Here is a 14,122-nt window from a genome sequence, read left to right on the forward strand (position 1 = left end):
AACATTGATCTTTCCAAATGCATTTACTATTTCATGCTCAGTCAAATTAATCTGATAAAATACCATGTGTCCTTCCAACCAGATCACAAATGAAATAGTCCGCCAGATGATGGAAATGAATGGCATGTACAATCTGGACAAACCAGGAGATTTCACCACAGTTGAGGATGTACAGATACTGGCTGCTATGATTCACCCAGGTGGTGGTAGGAACGACATCCCACAAAGGCTAAAGAGACAATTTACAGTCTTCAACTGTACTCTGCCATCCAACACCTCCATTGATAAGATCTTTGGTACTTTTTTTTTTTTTTTTAAATTAAAATTATCTTTTATTTTCCTGTTTTTTGTTTTTAGGACTCAATAGATGACTTAAAGTTTTTTATGCTCTTCACCCAGGTGTAATTGGATCTGGATATTTCCATGAATGCAGAAAATTCAAACCAGATGTAGAGGCTATGGTGAAGCGGCTTGTGTGTGCTGGGAGGATCTTATGGCAGTGGACAAAGGTAAGTAATGTGAATACTTTGTGAAATTGATTATAGAAATAATTTTATCAATAATGAATATTAACCAGTGTGACAATTTCACACTCAAGGCAAAAATGCTTCCTACACCATCCAAGTTTCACTACATCTTCAACTTGAGAGACTTGTCCAGGATCTGGCAAGGAATGTTAACCGTTAAAGCAGGGGAGTGTAAAAATGTCTCCACCTTACTGGCTCTTTTCAAGTGTGAATGTACAAGGGTGATAGCAGACAGGTACTGTGCTTGCTTTCAGTAAATCTTTTAGATAAAAAAGAGGTTGTAAAAAGAATTACTGCATTGATTGTTTATTGCAGGTTTATTTGCCCCGAGGACAGAGATTGGTTTGATAAGGCTGTATCTCGTGTGATCCAAGAGCATATTGACCCAAACCTGCTCCCAGAACTTCATCCTGAGCCGTACTTTGTTGACTTCCTTCGGGATGCACCTGAGCCAACTGGAGAAGAAGGCGAGGATGCTTGTTTTGATGCCCCTAAAATCTATGAATTGGTATGGAATTAGTATTTAATGTTCCACTCTACATTTTACTGTTGTGAAGTCAAGTTAACATGACTCTAATTTGATTGAACACATTATCTTCCAGGTGCCAGATTTGCCATTCTTGTCAGAGAAGCTGATGACATTTCAAGCTCAGCACAATGAGATAGTAAGAGGTGCCAACCTTGATCTGGTTTTCTTCAAAGATGCAATAACTCATCTTGTCAAGGTCAGACTTAAAGCCAGTATAACCATTTTATTTTAGCAATAATGACAATTTATTTGAGATTTTCCCACATTTAGATCTCACGAATTATTCGTACTGATAATGGAAACGCTCTGCTTGTTGGAGTGGGAGGATCAGGGAAACAGAGCCTTACACGCTTGGCCTCATACATAGCTGGATACAGCATTTTCCAGATCACACTTACCAGGTGAGAACACTGCTGCTGTCAAGCTTCAGTAAGTCAGCATTGAAAAGGACAACTGTGCTGTCAAAAAAGTTAGAGTTGTAATCTGAGATCTTTCCACTGTTTCAGTTGTTTGCTGAAGTAATGGTGGGGTTTAGAGCTGTGGTCATACCTTCAACCAGTCCCTGTGCATTTACAGGATCTGGACAAATAACTGTACCCTAATGTAATAGGTGGTTTCTGTCATGCTGGGGAAGTTACTTCTCCTAAATAGGAACTAGAAAAAATACAAAAGAATTTCTACAAAAGATTATCTGGGGTTCCAGAGGTGCTGATACAAAACGAAAAGGTACATCTTTCAGTACCTATTGTAACTCCAACTGTTCAGCATATACCTTAGATCCTAACTCTCCCAATACAAGAGGAATCATCTGTAACATACCTACAAGGTGACAACTTATCACTTATCTAGAATGTCACCATATAGTTAGTTCATTAGATAAAACTGAGCTTTATTCATTTCTAATAACCTGGTATCAAATTTAAAAAATGAAAATGTGTCATTCAAAAGCTTTATAACAATGGAACACTCAAATAGAAATAAGTGATCATAGTGTTCATTATTTGAAACTAGCAGAGAAGCTCAACTGTTGTTTAGTAAAGTACAAGATGTAATATCACATAAAACTATTAGCTTTTTGTTGTTCCTAATTTATTACTTACATTAATACTGAAAAATAATGGGTCCTTATGATTTTGCTTGTGTGTGTGTGTTTTTTTTGTCCAATTAGAACATATAACATGGGTAATTTCATGGATGATCTGAAACTGTTGTATAATACAGCTGGAGCTGAGGGCAAAGGCATCACCTTTATTTTCACTGACAATGAAATCAAAGACGAGGCCTTCCTTGAGCACCTTAACAATGTTCTTTCTTCAGGAGAGGTGAGATCTCATATGGTTTAAAGGGGATATCAGTTTAGTCTCAATTCACAATTAACAGATTTTGCTGAGGTGTGGGAATCTTTAGTCAAAGTGAAACAATGAAATTGCTCTATTTCACCAAAATGAGGTCAGACAGAATGTAGCCTCCAAGTGAGGATTCTGCTGTCCTAATTTTGTTTTTATTGTAAATACACTGTGTGCAGGTCTCCAATCTTTTCCCTAAAGATGAGATGCAAGAGATCACCCAGAATCTGATCCCAGTTATGAAGAAGGAATTCCCTCGCATTCCCCCTACTTTTGACAACCTTTATGATTACTTCATATCCCGCTCTAGAAAGAACCTACATGTTGTTCTCTGCTTCTCGCCAGTAAGTTGAAACTGGTTTATTTGTTGCCAACAGATTGCTTTAAAAGCATCAAAATGATGCACAGAAAGAAATTATTTTCTGTAAAAATGTAGTAAGGCGGATTTTTTCCTGACAAACACAGAGTATGATTGTTTCTCACAACATTAAAGAATAATCGTATCAGTAGTGTTTGCCTCAAGATAAATTGTTTACAGTCTTGTGAAATACACCGAACTCTTTTAGTTTTTTGCTCTAGTCACGTACATGGATACTTTAGTTAGCACTAATACAAATGCTTTCAGACAGTTAAACGTTGTAGATGTATGGGACTTCGCAAAATTCCCATTGAAGACAGCACAAATTAAGAACTAGTGGTGTACCAAGTTAAACACAGGTTTTATGAGAAAGCTTTGAAGAAGCAGAAGAAGAAACATGAACCTTAAATGTTGTGGAACTAAAAGGGCTTATTAGATAACTTTGTAAAGCAGAAAATTAGAGGACAGAGTACTTGTAGTGTAAGTTGCTGAACTTTTGCTTTGACTTTGCCAACTATTTCTTGTTCAGTCAGTCTGTTCCTCGCCTCTGTCTTATAAAGTGTGATTCTTTTTTGTGATGATGGTGCTCCTTCACCTGCTTCTGTCACAGAGCTGCTGATCTATTTTCTCTGTTTAACTCAAACATGTGGCAGGTTGTTGCTGGATGATTTAAATCTGGATTTTTTACTTGCAGAAGTTAAAAAGTTACATTAAGTTAGTGTGAAAGTAATTGTGATACTGGGGTGTTTGTTATTGGGACTCTTCTGACTTATATAGTTTGATCAATGTGCAAAAATGATCATGTACAATATTATATGCACAAAAATAATTTATTATTATTATTATTATTAATAATAATTTATTTTATTTTTTTATTATTATTATTATCTGTTACATTTTGATTATTTTGATGGTCAAGATAATCAAAGATCTTGTACACAAGATTTTAATGTGGTTTCAAATTATTTTTTTCTTCTTACACTGTTTCATACACTTACTAGTCTGCATAACTTCTGCTCTTGTTTTTAGGTGGGACAGAAATTTCGCTCCAGGTGTCTGAAGTTCCCAGGTTTGATTTCTGGCTGCATAATGGACTGGTTTACCCCTTGGCCCAATGAGGCTCTAGTTGCCGTGTCCACTCATTTCTTGTCAAACTTTCAAATGGTTTGTTCCCCTATTGTGAAAACTTCAGTGATGACGGCTATGGGAACTTATCATGGCAAAGTATCTGACATATGTGAAAGCTACTTTGAAAGGTACGAACACAAAGCACATTTAGTTATTATGTAGAAAATATTTTTTGTATATTTTCTTTAACTGTTGAGAAAAACTAGCATTATACAATGTAAAGTCTTAAAGATGCATGTTGTTTTTCTTTCAGGTTCCGAAGAAGAGCACATGTCACCCCTAAATCTTACTTGTCTTTTATAAATGGCTACAAAACATTGTACACTGAGAAGTACAATAATATCAACACACTGGCAGAGCGCATGAATGTTGGTATGTGATTTAAAAGCAAGCTATTGCATGAAGATGAATTATAAGGAAAAATTTTAGTGTTTTTGAAAATGATTGTACTTGATGTTACTGATTTCCAGGATTGGATAAGTTGATGGAAGCCAGTGAGTCTGTGGCATTGCTATCAAAAGAACTTGTAGTAAAGGAACAAGAGCTTGCTATAGCATCTGCCAAAGCTGATGAGGTAATCCAAATATCACCACACTCCTGTGCCCTGCAGAAAATGGATGGATGGATGGATGTGTACTCGTGTATAACACCCTTAGATTAAAGAATACAATTGGAGGTTTTGTAAATATAAGCAGTTAGGTAATTCTGAAAAAATAACAAAGAGCTTTGGATATGGAAAGAATATCTGACAGTTTTCTTTACTTTTTATTTACTCATTCAGGGCAGATTTTTAAAGAAAAGAGAGAGAACAAGTTTTGTTTTGTGAAAACAAAAAGCTTGCTGAAAGATTAACACACTGTGTCGTGATGCGCTGTAACATAAGGAATGTATCTTTTTGCACTGAAAGGTGCTGGCAGAGGTTACAGTCAGTGCTGAAGCCGCTAACATTGTGAAGAATGAGGTCCAAATTGTAAAAGACAGAGCCCAGAAAATTGTGGATGAAATTGAGAAAGAGAAAGCCGTGGCTGAAGAAAAGCTGAAGGCCGCCAAGCCTGCTTTAGAAGAAGCTACAGCTGCTCTGAATGTAAGGCTGTGAAATAGACTTTTAGACCTTTTTTTGACAGATATTCTATAATATGTTAACCCTGTATACTAAATCATTTGACAGACCATTAAGCCTGCTGACATCGCCACTGTGAGAAAATTGGCCAAACCTCCACATCTGATCATGAGGATTATGGACTGTTGTCTGCTTTTATTTAACAAAAAGCTCGACCCTGTTACACTTGATCCCGAACACCATTGTATTAAACCATCATGGGGAGAAGCACTAAAGGTAACAAAAAGTTAAATGATTTTTTTTGTTTTTGTTGTTTTTTTTTCTGTAACGAATGAATATATTAATCCTATAGATGCATTAATTGCGACCCATTATTGTCTTTGTTCACATGTTGAGACATTTTTAATAAAATCTCATTGATGCTTTGGTTAGAAAAACAGACATACAGTTCAGATGCGGTTTTTCAACTCCCAATTGTGCACCTCTTTTTAAATCAACTGTTTGTGGTAGCCTCAACTTCACCCAACCTCTTTCTTCCATTTGGTGGGATTCTTTTTAGATCTGTACTACATTGTTGAGCTGTCAAATAAATGTGAATTCTGTGAACGCATGGAAATGAAGAACTTAACTGCCGTTGAGCCCATTTATGTGACATAAAGTAATATGCAATCCCTAACCTCAAATATCATACCAGCACACACCAAACTGATAGCAAAACACCATATAATTAAATGCCCTTTATCTGCAGTGCAACCACAGTTGATGCTGATACTCCTTTTGGTCCAGTCTCTTCATTGGTTGTGCTTTATAGTCCCAATTTCTTCTAAAAAAAAAAAAAAAAAGAAAAGTTGGAAATCTTAATCACTATATAAATAATTTAGAAATACTCTGTGTATTATTTGTGAACTAAGTGTTTATGAGACTTTGCTGTGAAAGTGAAACTAAAAGCTTGGGTATATTTTCCAGTTTGTGACTTAGAAGTAAGTTCAAAAACCCAAATAAATGTAAATATGCAGAAAAACATTCCCTTCCTCCTGTGAAACACTGTGAAATAGCTCATTGTTAATATTTATCATTTCAAATCATGAATATATTTCTTTTCCTTTGTAGCTTATGAGTAGTACTGGTTTCATGACGTCGCTTCAGCAGTTTCCAAAGAACAGTATTAATGAGGAAACCATTGAACTGATGCAACCATACTTTGACATGGAGGATTACACAATGGAAAATGCCAAGAAAGTGTGTGGTAATGTTGCTGGCCTGCTTGGATGGACCCGTGCTATGGCTGCATTTTATGCTATTAACAAAGAAGTGTTGCCACTCATGGTAAGCTTATGGTAACTAAGTTGGTTATAGTTTATAGTCATTTTAGATTTATCCTAGGTAGCTGTTCCTCTTCTGTTACTCAATTTAATGTCAGCCCTCATACTGTTCGGGTTTCTCTATTTTATTTATATAGCTAAACAAAATTATTTTTTTAAAGAAGGGACAACATTTTAAACAAATTCACAAATGATAATGCATATGCATGTTTTTATTTCTATGATTTTATAAAGTTTTGCCCTTTTTATCCAGGATAACTTGTGTGTTCAAGAAAACCGTCTGAACGTCGCAAACAAAGAACTGTGGCAGGCAGAGGCTGTGCTGGCTGAAAAGCAAGCAGAGTTGGATAAAGTCCAGGCCAAATGTGATGCTGCTATGAAAGAGAAACAGGTCTGGTATATATGCATAAAATATGTCAATAATGCATTTGACCTTGATGTAAAAATTTGATATGACACATCTATCTTGTTTTTCAGGACTTGTTAGATGATGCTGATATGTGTAGGAATAAAATGCAAACTGCCTCTGCACTTATTGATGGACTCAGTGGAGAGAAAGTTCGCTGGATAGAGCAGCGTGAAGAATTCAAGTCACAAATTAACAGGCAAGTTGCAATAAAATGTTTTTGTTATATTAAAATATAATATTTTAAGGAGATTCACAGAGTAATGAAGATATTGATCACCATTAAGGATTGGCTGTTTAAGGACATATTTTGACCGTAATATCTTTTAAATGAGGCCAGCTGTCTCTGTCCTTCTTGTCAGGCTTGTTGGTGATGTGCTCCAACTCACTGGCTTCTTGTCGTACTGCGGTCCATTCAACCAGAGTTTCCGTGATATGTTGTTGAAGGACATTTGGGAGGCAGAACTCCGGACTCACAAAATTCCTTTTACAGAAAACCTCAACATAATTTCTGATCTGGTGGATCCACCCACTGTAGGAAACATTCAAATTTGTTTTTTGTTTTTTTTGTTTGTTTGTTTTTTGTTTTTTTTTGTATTGACAATCCCTGTCTTGATTATATTTAAGATAAGTGAGTGGAACCTCCAAGGACTCCCAGGAGATGACTTGTCTGTTCAGAATGGCATCATTGTCACAAAAGCAACCAGATATCCGCTCCTCATTGATCCACAGACTCAGGGAAAGGCTTGGATTAAGAAAAAAGAAGAAGCTAATGCACTTCAAGTATATAACCAAATGTGTTTCAATTGTGATATTTTTATCATCATTAGTTGTACTGACAAGGAATGTTGTGGGACTAAACTCTTAACTCATGTTCAGGTCACATCACTGAACCATAGGTTCTTTCGTACTCATTTGGAGGACTCTCTCTCCATGGGACGCCCGCTGCTTATTGAAGATATATGTGAGGAGCTGGACCCTGCCTTGGACAATGTGCTGGAAAAAAACTTTATCAAATCGGGGACAAGTTTTAAGGTACTGAACCATCATGTCTACATAAATTAAGCAACAAAAACTTAGAAAGTTTACTCTCTTAATTTCTTGAATTTATTTTACTTTAGGTGAAGGTAGGAGACAAAGAGATAAATGTGATGGATGGATTCCAGCTCTATATAACTACCAAACTGCCTAATCCAGCATACAGCCCTGAAGTGAGCGCCAAAACATCCATTATTGATTTCACTGTGAACATGAAAGGCCTGGAGAACCAGCTGTTAGGTCGAGTCATCCTCAAAGAAAAACATGTCAGTATCCAGTTTTCCATCGGTAAAACAGGCTTTCCTTCCATGGAGTTTTATTAGTGGTTGTTAGGAGACATTAACCTTTATTAGTAATTTATCAATGCTTTGGAATTTGTTATTAAAACATAAAACCTTTTTTCACTTTTTTTTAACAGGAACTAGAAGCAGAAAGATTGAAGCTAATTGAGGATGTGACTGCCAATAAGAGAAAGATGCAGGAGTTGGAAGACAACTTGCTGTACAAACTCAGCACCACAGAAGGTATAGTTACCTTGATAAGTCAAATGACAGTGTCTTCAGCAATGTCTTCATATTTCTCACTATTAAAATACTTTTTTGTGATTAAAGGTTCCTTAGTTGATGATGACTCCATGATTGGCATTCTGAGCACAACTAAGCAAACTGCTGCTGAAGTTAGTGCAAAGCTCAGTGTTGCAGCTGAAGCAGAAATGAAGATCAATATAGCTCAAGCAGAATATCGTCCTGTGGCTTCTCGAGGCAGCATCCTTTACTTCCTAATCACAGAGATGAGTATGGTCAATGTCATGTACCAGACCTCCCTGGGTCAGTTCCTGAAAATCTTTGATCTGTCACTTGAAAGGTATGGTTTCACAATGGCTTAAGATATATTGCTGCACAATTTTATCACAATATGATACAGATTATATTGCATTTGAAAATATTCCAACTATTACTTTAAGTGCAGTTGTACATGTTGTTCTGTCTTTCCTGTCCTCTCAACCCCAACCAGTTGAGGCAGATGGCTGCCCTTCCTGAGCCGGGTTCTGTCGGAGGTTTCCTTCCTGTTAAAAGGGAGTTTTTTCCTTCCCACTGCCGCCTCATGCATGCTCAGGATGGGGGATTGGATCGAAGTCATGATTCGATACAATCAGTTGGTTTCTATTATAGGCTATGTATGAATTGGCTTGAAATGATGTGAATGTAAAGTGTCCTGTGACAACATTGTTGTGAAGTGGCGCTATACAAATACAGCTTGAATTAAATTGAATGGAATTAACCAATATATATATATATATATATATATATATATATATATATATATATATATATATATATATATATATATAGATAGATAGATAGATAGATAGATAGATAGATGGATAGATAATGTCATCATATTTTCCTATTACTGTAATTATAATAGTCATAAATTGTTGCACTGTGTTTGTCTTCATGTTTGCAGATCTGAGAAGTCTGCCAAAACTCAGAAGAGAATTGCTAACATAATTGAATATTTGACATTTGAAGTGTTCAGATACACAGTCAGAGGCCTTTATGAAAATCACAAGTTCATTTTCACACTATTGCTGGCCCTCAAGATTGACTTACAGAATTACAAAATAGAACATGTCAAATTTCAAATTCTAATCAAAGGTAGGTTAATTATCACTACCAGGAAAAATGTAGTGATATTTTGACATCTTTTAACAATATTTTTTATACAAATAGGTGGTGCAGCTCTTGACCTGAAGACCTGTCCACCAAAGCCATTCAGTTGGATCCAGGATATGGTATGGCTAAACTTGGTGGAACTCAGCAAACTGCCACAGTTTTCTAACATTTTAAACCAGGTATATCACGCTTAAATCACCAAACATGTTAGTTCTTCATTAACTTGTGCTTCATTAATGTTTCTATTGACTTGTTTTTTAGGTGTCCCAAAATGGGAAAAACTGGAAACCATGGCTAGGTCTTGAGGCCCCAGAGGAAGGTGTTATTCCAGATGGCTACAACTCCCTTGATGTCTTCCATAAACTTTTGTTGATAAGGTTAGATTAGCTTCCTGTGCATATGTTTAAAAAAGAATTATATTATGAAAATAATCTTAAAAATATTTTCTTGAACAGGTCTTTTTGCCCAGATCGTACCTTGTCTCAGGCAAGAAAGTATGTTGGAGACTCAATGGGCATGAGATTTGTTGAGCCTGTTCTCCTAAACCTTCACGGCACATGGCAGGAAAGTGACCCTGGTACACCACTAATATGCTTCCTTTCAATGGGCTCAGATCCCAGTGACCAAATCGAAGCGCTTGCCAAGAAACTGTCCCTTTGTGAGTTTGTCCCATTTTAACCAATGCAAATTTGTTGAAGAACTTTTATAATATAATATCATGACTGTGATTGTGTTGAGACTACTTTTAAAGATAAACTTGTTCCACTTTTTACCTCTGCCAAGGAGGTTTTGTATTTGCCCATTTTCATTTGTTGTTTGTTCGTCACTTTACACAAATACTACTGGGAAGATGATATTCATTTTTTTTTCTCTCAGAATGGGTGTTGATTTAACTTTGAATCTTTTCCGTTTTGAGAGTAATCTGGAAAGAATTGTGGACACATGAATTTTTAAAGGATTCTTCGCAGTATGGATGGAAATGATCTTCTTGGCTGCTTTTCTGAGTGCTTTTGTAGTTGTCATATTAGATCCTTAAAACTGTCATGGAACCCAAATTTAATAGTTCATATGTGATTATTATCAGTATCGTTATGTTGTCAAGCACCCATCTGTTATGTTTGTAATACAGTCCCAAAATATATATTTATTATCTAAACGGAATTAATTTAATTATAACTATTATTATTTTATATACTGGCAAAAATTTTCTGAAATACAGTTATACTCAAGTTTATGTATGTTTGTTTGTTTGTTTTGTCCATTGTTTTTTTTTTTTTTTTTTTTTTTTTTTATAGCATGCAGAGCCATATCAATGGGACAAGGACAAGAGGTGCATGCAAGAAAGCTTGTCAAGGCATCAATGACAGAGGTGATTATAAGTTATTAAAGAGCTATAATGTATTGGGTACCCCCATTTATTCAATACTAGTTCTAGGTATAGAGCCAGTGCCGAAGAAAACTTGTAATTATGCTCTTAAGCAGCACCAATTTTTTTTTTTTTTGCTTATTTTTTAATTTATTTTCTATTCATTTTGTTGAAACCAAGAACAACTTTAGCAGGGTCTGGAGGAGACCTTTACACTGCAGGACCAGTTAAAAACTGACTGCAAAGGGAGAGAAATCAGAGTAAGGAAAACACAGATTCAAAACAGCAGGGAAAAAAATAGATATTTTGTTGCACGTGATATTTGCGATGTCTGAATAACATTTGTAATGCTATTCAGTGTGTCAATACCACTACAACTAGGGTTTTAGTAATGTCTGCTGCCGATATGAAAACACAATGCACCATTTGTAATGCACAGAAGCAAGAGCATTTGTAAAAGCAATCATAAATCCTGACCACTACTTGCAGAGTCATAATTCTCAAGTCTGTGGAGATGCAGATCTACTAAAAGGTTTGCATGTTGAACTAAATTCCAATAAATGCTGGCAACTGCTTAATAAAAGTCTAAAGGGGGGGGCAAGAGTGCTTTTTTTTTTTTTTTTTTAGAAATATACTGTATATTTTGTCTTTATGAAAATGCATGGTTCATTATTTTACAAAAGCATTACTTCTTCATATCATGTTCAAATTTGAAGTTTTCCCTCAGAACTCTCCAGTCACTGTCAAATTGTCCATAAATATTTGAAAATTTGTCCTGCCTTTGCTCCAAGCTGTATATCTGTACTCAAGCATGATTTGCTGAATCTTAACCCCTTCTCATTTTGCCATTTTACCACCATAATGCATGTGTTTCTTGTGAAACTTCACCGGATTTCAGCTCTGCAACGGATGGACCCTAGTATTCAAATGTTTTAAGTCCTCTTATGTAACATGTGAAAGTCATAAGCAACTTAACTTTGTACAAAAAGCAAGTAAACTTGTGTTTGGCACATTTTTTCTTCACTTCACTAATACCTATTGACATTGTATCAACATTGCCTGATGAGTTACCTTTACAATGAGGTAGAACTTCTTGGGATTGTGCTATTGTGAAATGAGGAACACAGCTGAACATGTGAGTAGTGACCCCAACCACCAAAAAATGTGCCATAATCCCTTCCAATATTCTCCTGTTAGTACTCAATTTCCTTTTTAGTTTCTTTGATTAAATGATTGCACCCTGCCACAGTTATTAAGAAAAACATACACTTTTTGGCCACTTCTGGAAGCAGCATCAGTAGTTTATGGCTGATCCTACACAAACACACTGTTTGTGTTGGTCACTGTAGCACATACAGATCACTGATCACGCAAGTGGGCAATTGGGTTGAGAATATTTCAAAATATGTATATTTACTTTATTTCTTTCCTGGAGTAAGTCTCCTCAGCATGCATATATGTGAGTTCAAATGAACAGTTAAAGAATATGTACAGTACCAATCAAATTTTTGGACACACTTTCTCATTGGATTAAATGGTAAATTGTGTCCAAACTTTTGACTGGTAGTGTATGTACTTACAATTTGAACAGTTTTGGGAAGAGCACTTATATGTCTGACCTTGAGGTAAACCAAATCACACACACAGATGCTCACATTCATGAGCGATGATTGGAATATAGTAAATACTTTTAACAGTGTATTTGTCAACCAAAGCGATTGTTAATGGCTTCATCTCTGTCTTTTTTTATGTCTCGATATGTTTAGGGAGGTTGGGTCCTTCTCCAGAACTGCCATTTGGGCTTGCAGTTTATGGATGAGCTGCTTGAAACTATTACAACGACAGAGGACATGCATGATACTTTCCGAGTGTGGATCACCACGGAGCCGCACATTCAATTCTCCATCACACTCCTACAGGTCACACTTTCATTCAAAAACTTTGATTCATGTATTTCTTTACATTTTATTGTAAGCTCTGGAAACAACATGCTTCACTTTGTACATGTACAAGTTTAAAGCAAATACATCTTCTCTCTTTCACCCCCAGACCTCTATCAAGTTTACTAACGATCCACCACAGGGAATACGTGCTGGTTTGAAAAGAACATTTGCAGGAATTTCACAGAACCAGTTGGAAATCAGTAACCTGCCCATGTGGAAGCCTTTGCTTTACAGCGTGGCCTTTCTGCATACAGCTGTGCAGGTATTGTCCACTGTAAGGTCACCATGTTGCAGTGGAGCTGTAGTTACAGGAACCAATGAAAAAATGGATCCAGTTCAGATCAGATGCAGCGTTCATTATATAAACCCTGGCAAAAGCCCGACTTCCTTTTTGTCATTTTTGACGGCTAAAATCACATAAAAATTGGGAGTATGTGGTTACCTAATGGGGTAATGACTTAAAGAACATCAATAGTTTGGTTTTAAGGTCATGGCGTATGTTAGTTTCATGTTCACTTGTTGTCATGGGATAATTTATTTGTCTTTTATGTTTGAGTCTGCACTGGTTTCTTATGGTCGTGGCTGGATAACAATTTTCATCTGGTCACATAAATCATTGAGTGTTCTTTTTTTCTTCCACTACTGGGAAGACCAGTCTTCATAATCAATGTTTTTTGTTTTTTGGTATTCATTGCTAACATCTTAATTGACTGGTTTTTTGTTTGCTTTATAAGGAACGACGAAAATTTGGACCTTTGGGTTGGAACATACCGTATGAGTTTAATTCAGCTGATTTCTCTGCAAGTGTTGAATTTATTGAAAGACACCTGGATGATTGTGGCCCCAAGAATGTGAGCATTTTGCAGCAATGCTGTAATAGTGTAGTCATAGAATACCGTATTAACATATTTTCTCTTTTTCTCTTTCCCTTTGATTAATCTTCACTGATTTCACTTTCTTACACAGGATGTGTCATGGGTGACTTTGCAGTACATGCTTTCTGAGGTGCAATATGGAGGAAGGGTCACGGATGACTATGACAGACGCCTCTTGAAATGTTTTGCTCGTGTAATCACATTTTTGCATTGATTTATTTTGTATTTTGGGGTTGCACTGTATTCCATTTTTTCTCTATACATGAGACTGAATCTTTTCATTACAGGTGTGGTTCAGTAAAAAAATGTTTGACCCAGCATTTTGCTTTTACACAAACTACAAAATTCCTGTTTGTAAAACTGTGGAAGAGTACATGGAAAACATTGAGAACTTGCCCATTGTGGATTCTCCTGAAGCATTAGGACTACATTCTAATGCTGATATCACGTAAGCCGAGAACATCATTATTATTAAGCTTACATCTGATGCTGATGTAAATGCTGTGCTCAGAGTGTCGAAGTTATTACTAACATTTGATTTCTGTTTT

General features: G+C 36.1%; 1 protein-coding gene across 1 annotated transcript in view; it reads left to right on the plus strand.

The window, feature by feature from the left end:
* LOC306757067 (dynein axonemal heavy chain 8-like) overlaps positions 1-14,122 on the plus strand; it is a gene marked incomplete at both ends in the record, with an annotated part of 39,787 nt that overhangs the window by 24,087 nt on the left and 1,578 nt on the right. The window contains 32 exons of the mRNA XM_079242030.1: positions 83-296; positions 400-509; positions 599-762; positions 843-1,035; positions 1,130-1,252; positions 1,327-1,457; positions 2,225-2,378; positions 2,582-2,746; positions 3,790-4,016; positions 4,142-4,260; positions 4,359-4,462; positions 4,796-4,972; positions 5,057-5,224; positions 6,059-6,274; positions 6,524-6,661; positions 6,748-6,875; positions 7,039-7,210; positions 7,304-7,459; positions 7,556-7,711; positions 7,798-7,980; positions 8,133-8,238; positions 8,326-8,578; positions 9,182-9,372; positions 9,448-9,569; positions 9,652-9,767; positions 9,846-10,048; positions 10,686-10,759; positions 12,523-12,675; positions 12,806-12,961; positions 13,434-13,550; positions 13,666-13,767; positions 13,862-14,022. Of these exons, the coding sequence (XP_079098156.1) occupies positions 83-296; positions 400-509; positions 599-762; positions 843-1,035; positions 1,130-1,252; positions 1,327-1,457; positions 2,225-2,378; positions 2,582-2,746; positions 3,790-4,016; positions 4,142-4,260; positions 4,359-4,462; positions 4,796-4,972; positions 5,057-5,224; positions 6,059-6,274; positions 6,524-6,661; positions 6,748-6,875; positions 7,039-7,210; positions 7,304-7,459; positions 7,556-7,711; positions 7,798-7,980; positions 8,133-8,238; positions 8,326-8,578; positions 9,182-9,372; positions 9,448-9,569; positions 9,652-9,767; positions 9,846-10,048; positions 10,686-10,759; positions 12,523-12,675; positions 12,806-12,961; positions 13,434-13,550; positions 13,666-13,767; positions 13,862-14,022 (4,952 nt within the window). The remainder of the gene's footprint in view (positions 1-82; positions 297-399; positions 510-598; positions 763-842; positions 1,036-1,129; positions 1,253-1,326; positions 1,458-2,224; positions 2,379-2,581; positions 2,747-3,789; positions 4,017-4,141; positions 4,261-4,358; positions 4,463-4,795; positions 4,973-5,056; positions 5,225-6,058; positions 6,275-6,523; positions 6,662-6,747; positions 6,876-7,038; positions 7,211-7,303; positions 7,460-7,555; positions 7,712-7,797; positions 7,981-8,132; positions 8,239-8,325; positions 8,579-9,181; positions 9,373-9,447; positions 9,570-9,651; positions 9,768-9,845; positions 10,049-10,685; positions 10,760-12,522; positions 12,676-12,805; positions 12,962-13,433; positions 13,551-13,665; positions 13,768-13,861; positions 14,023-14,122) is intronic.

Source organism: Telmatherina bonti (genome assembly GCF_933228915.1).
Source record: "Telmatherina bonti genome assembly, chromosome: 6".
NCBI classification, from domain to species: Eukaryota; Metazoa; Chordata; class Actinopteri; order Atheriniformes; family Telmatherinidae; genus Telmatherina; species Telmatherina bonti.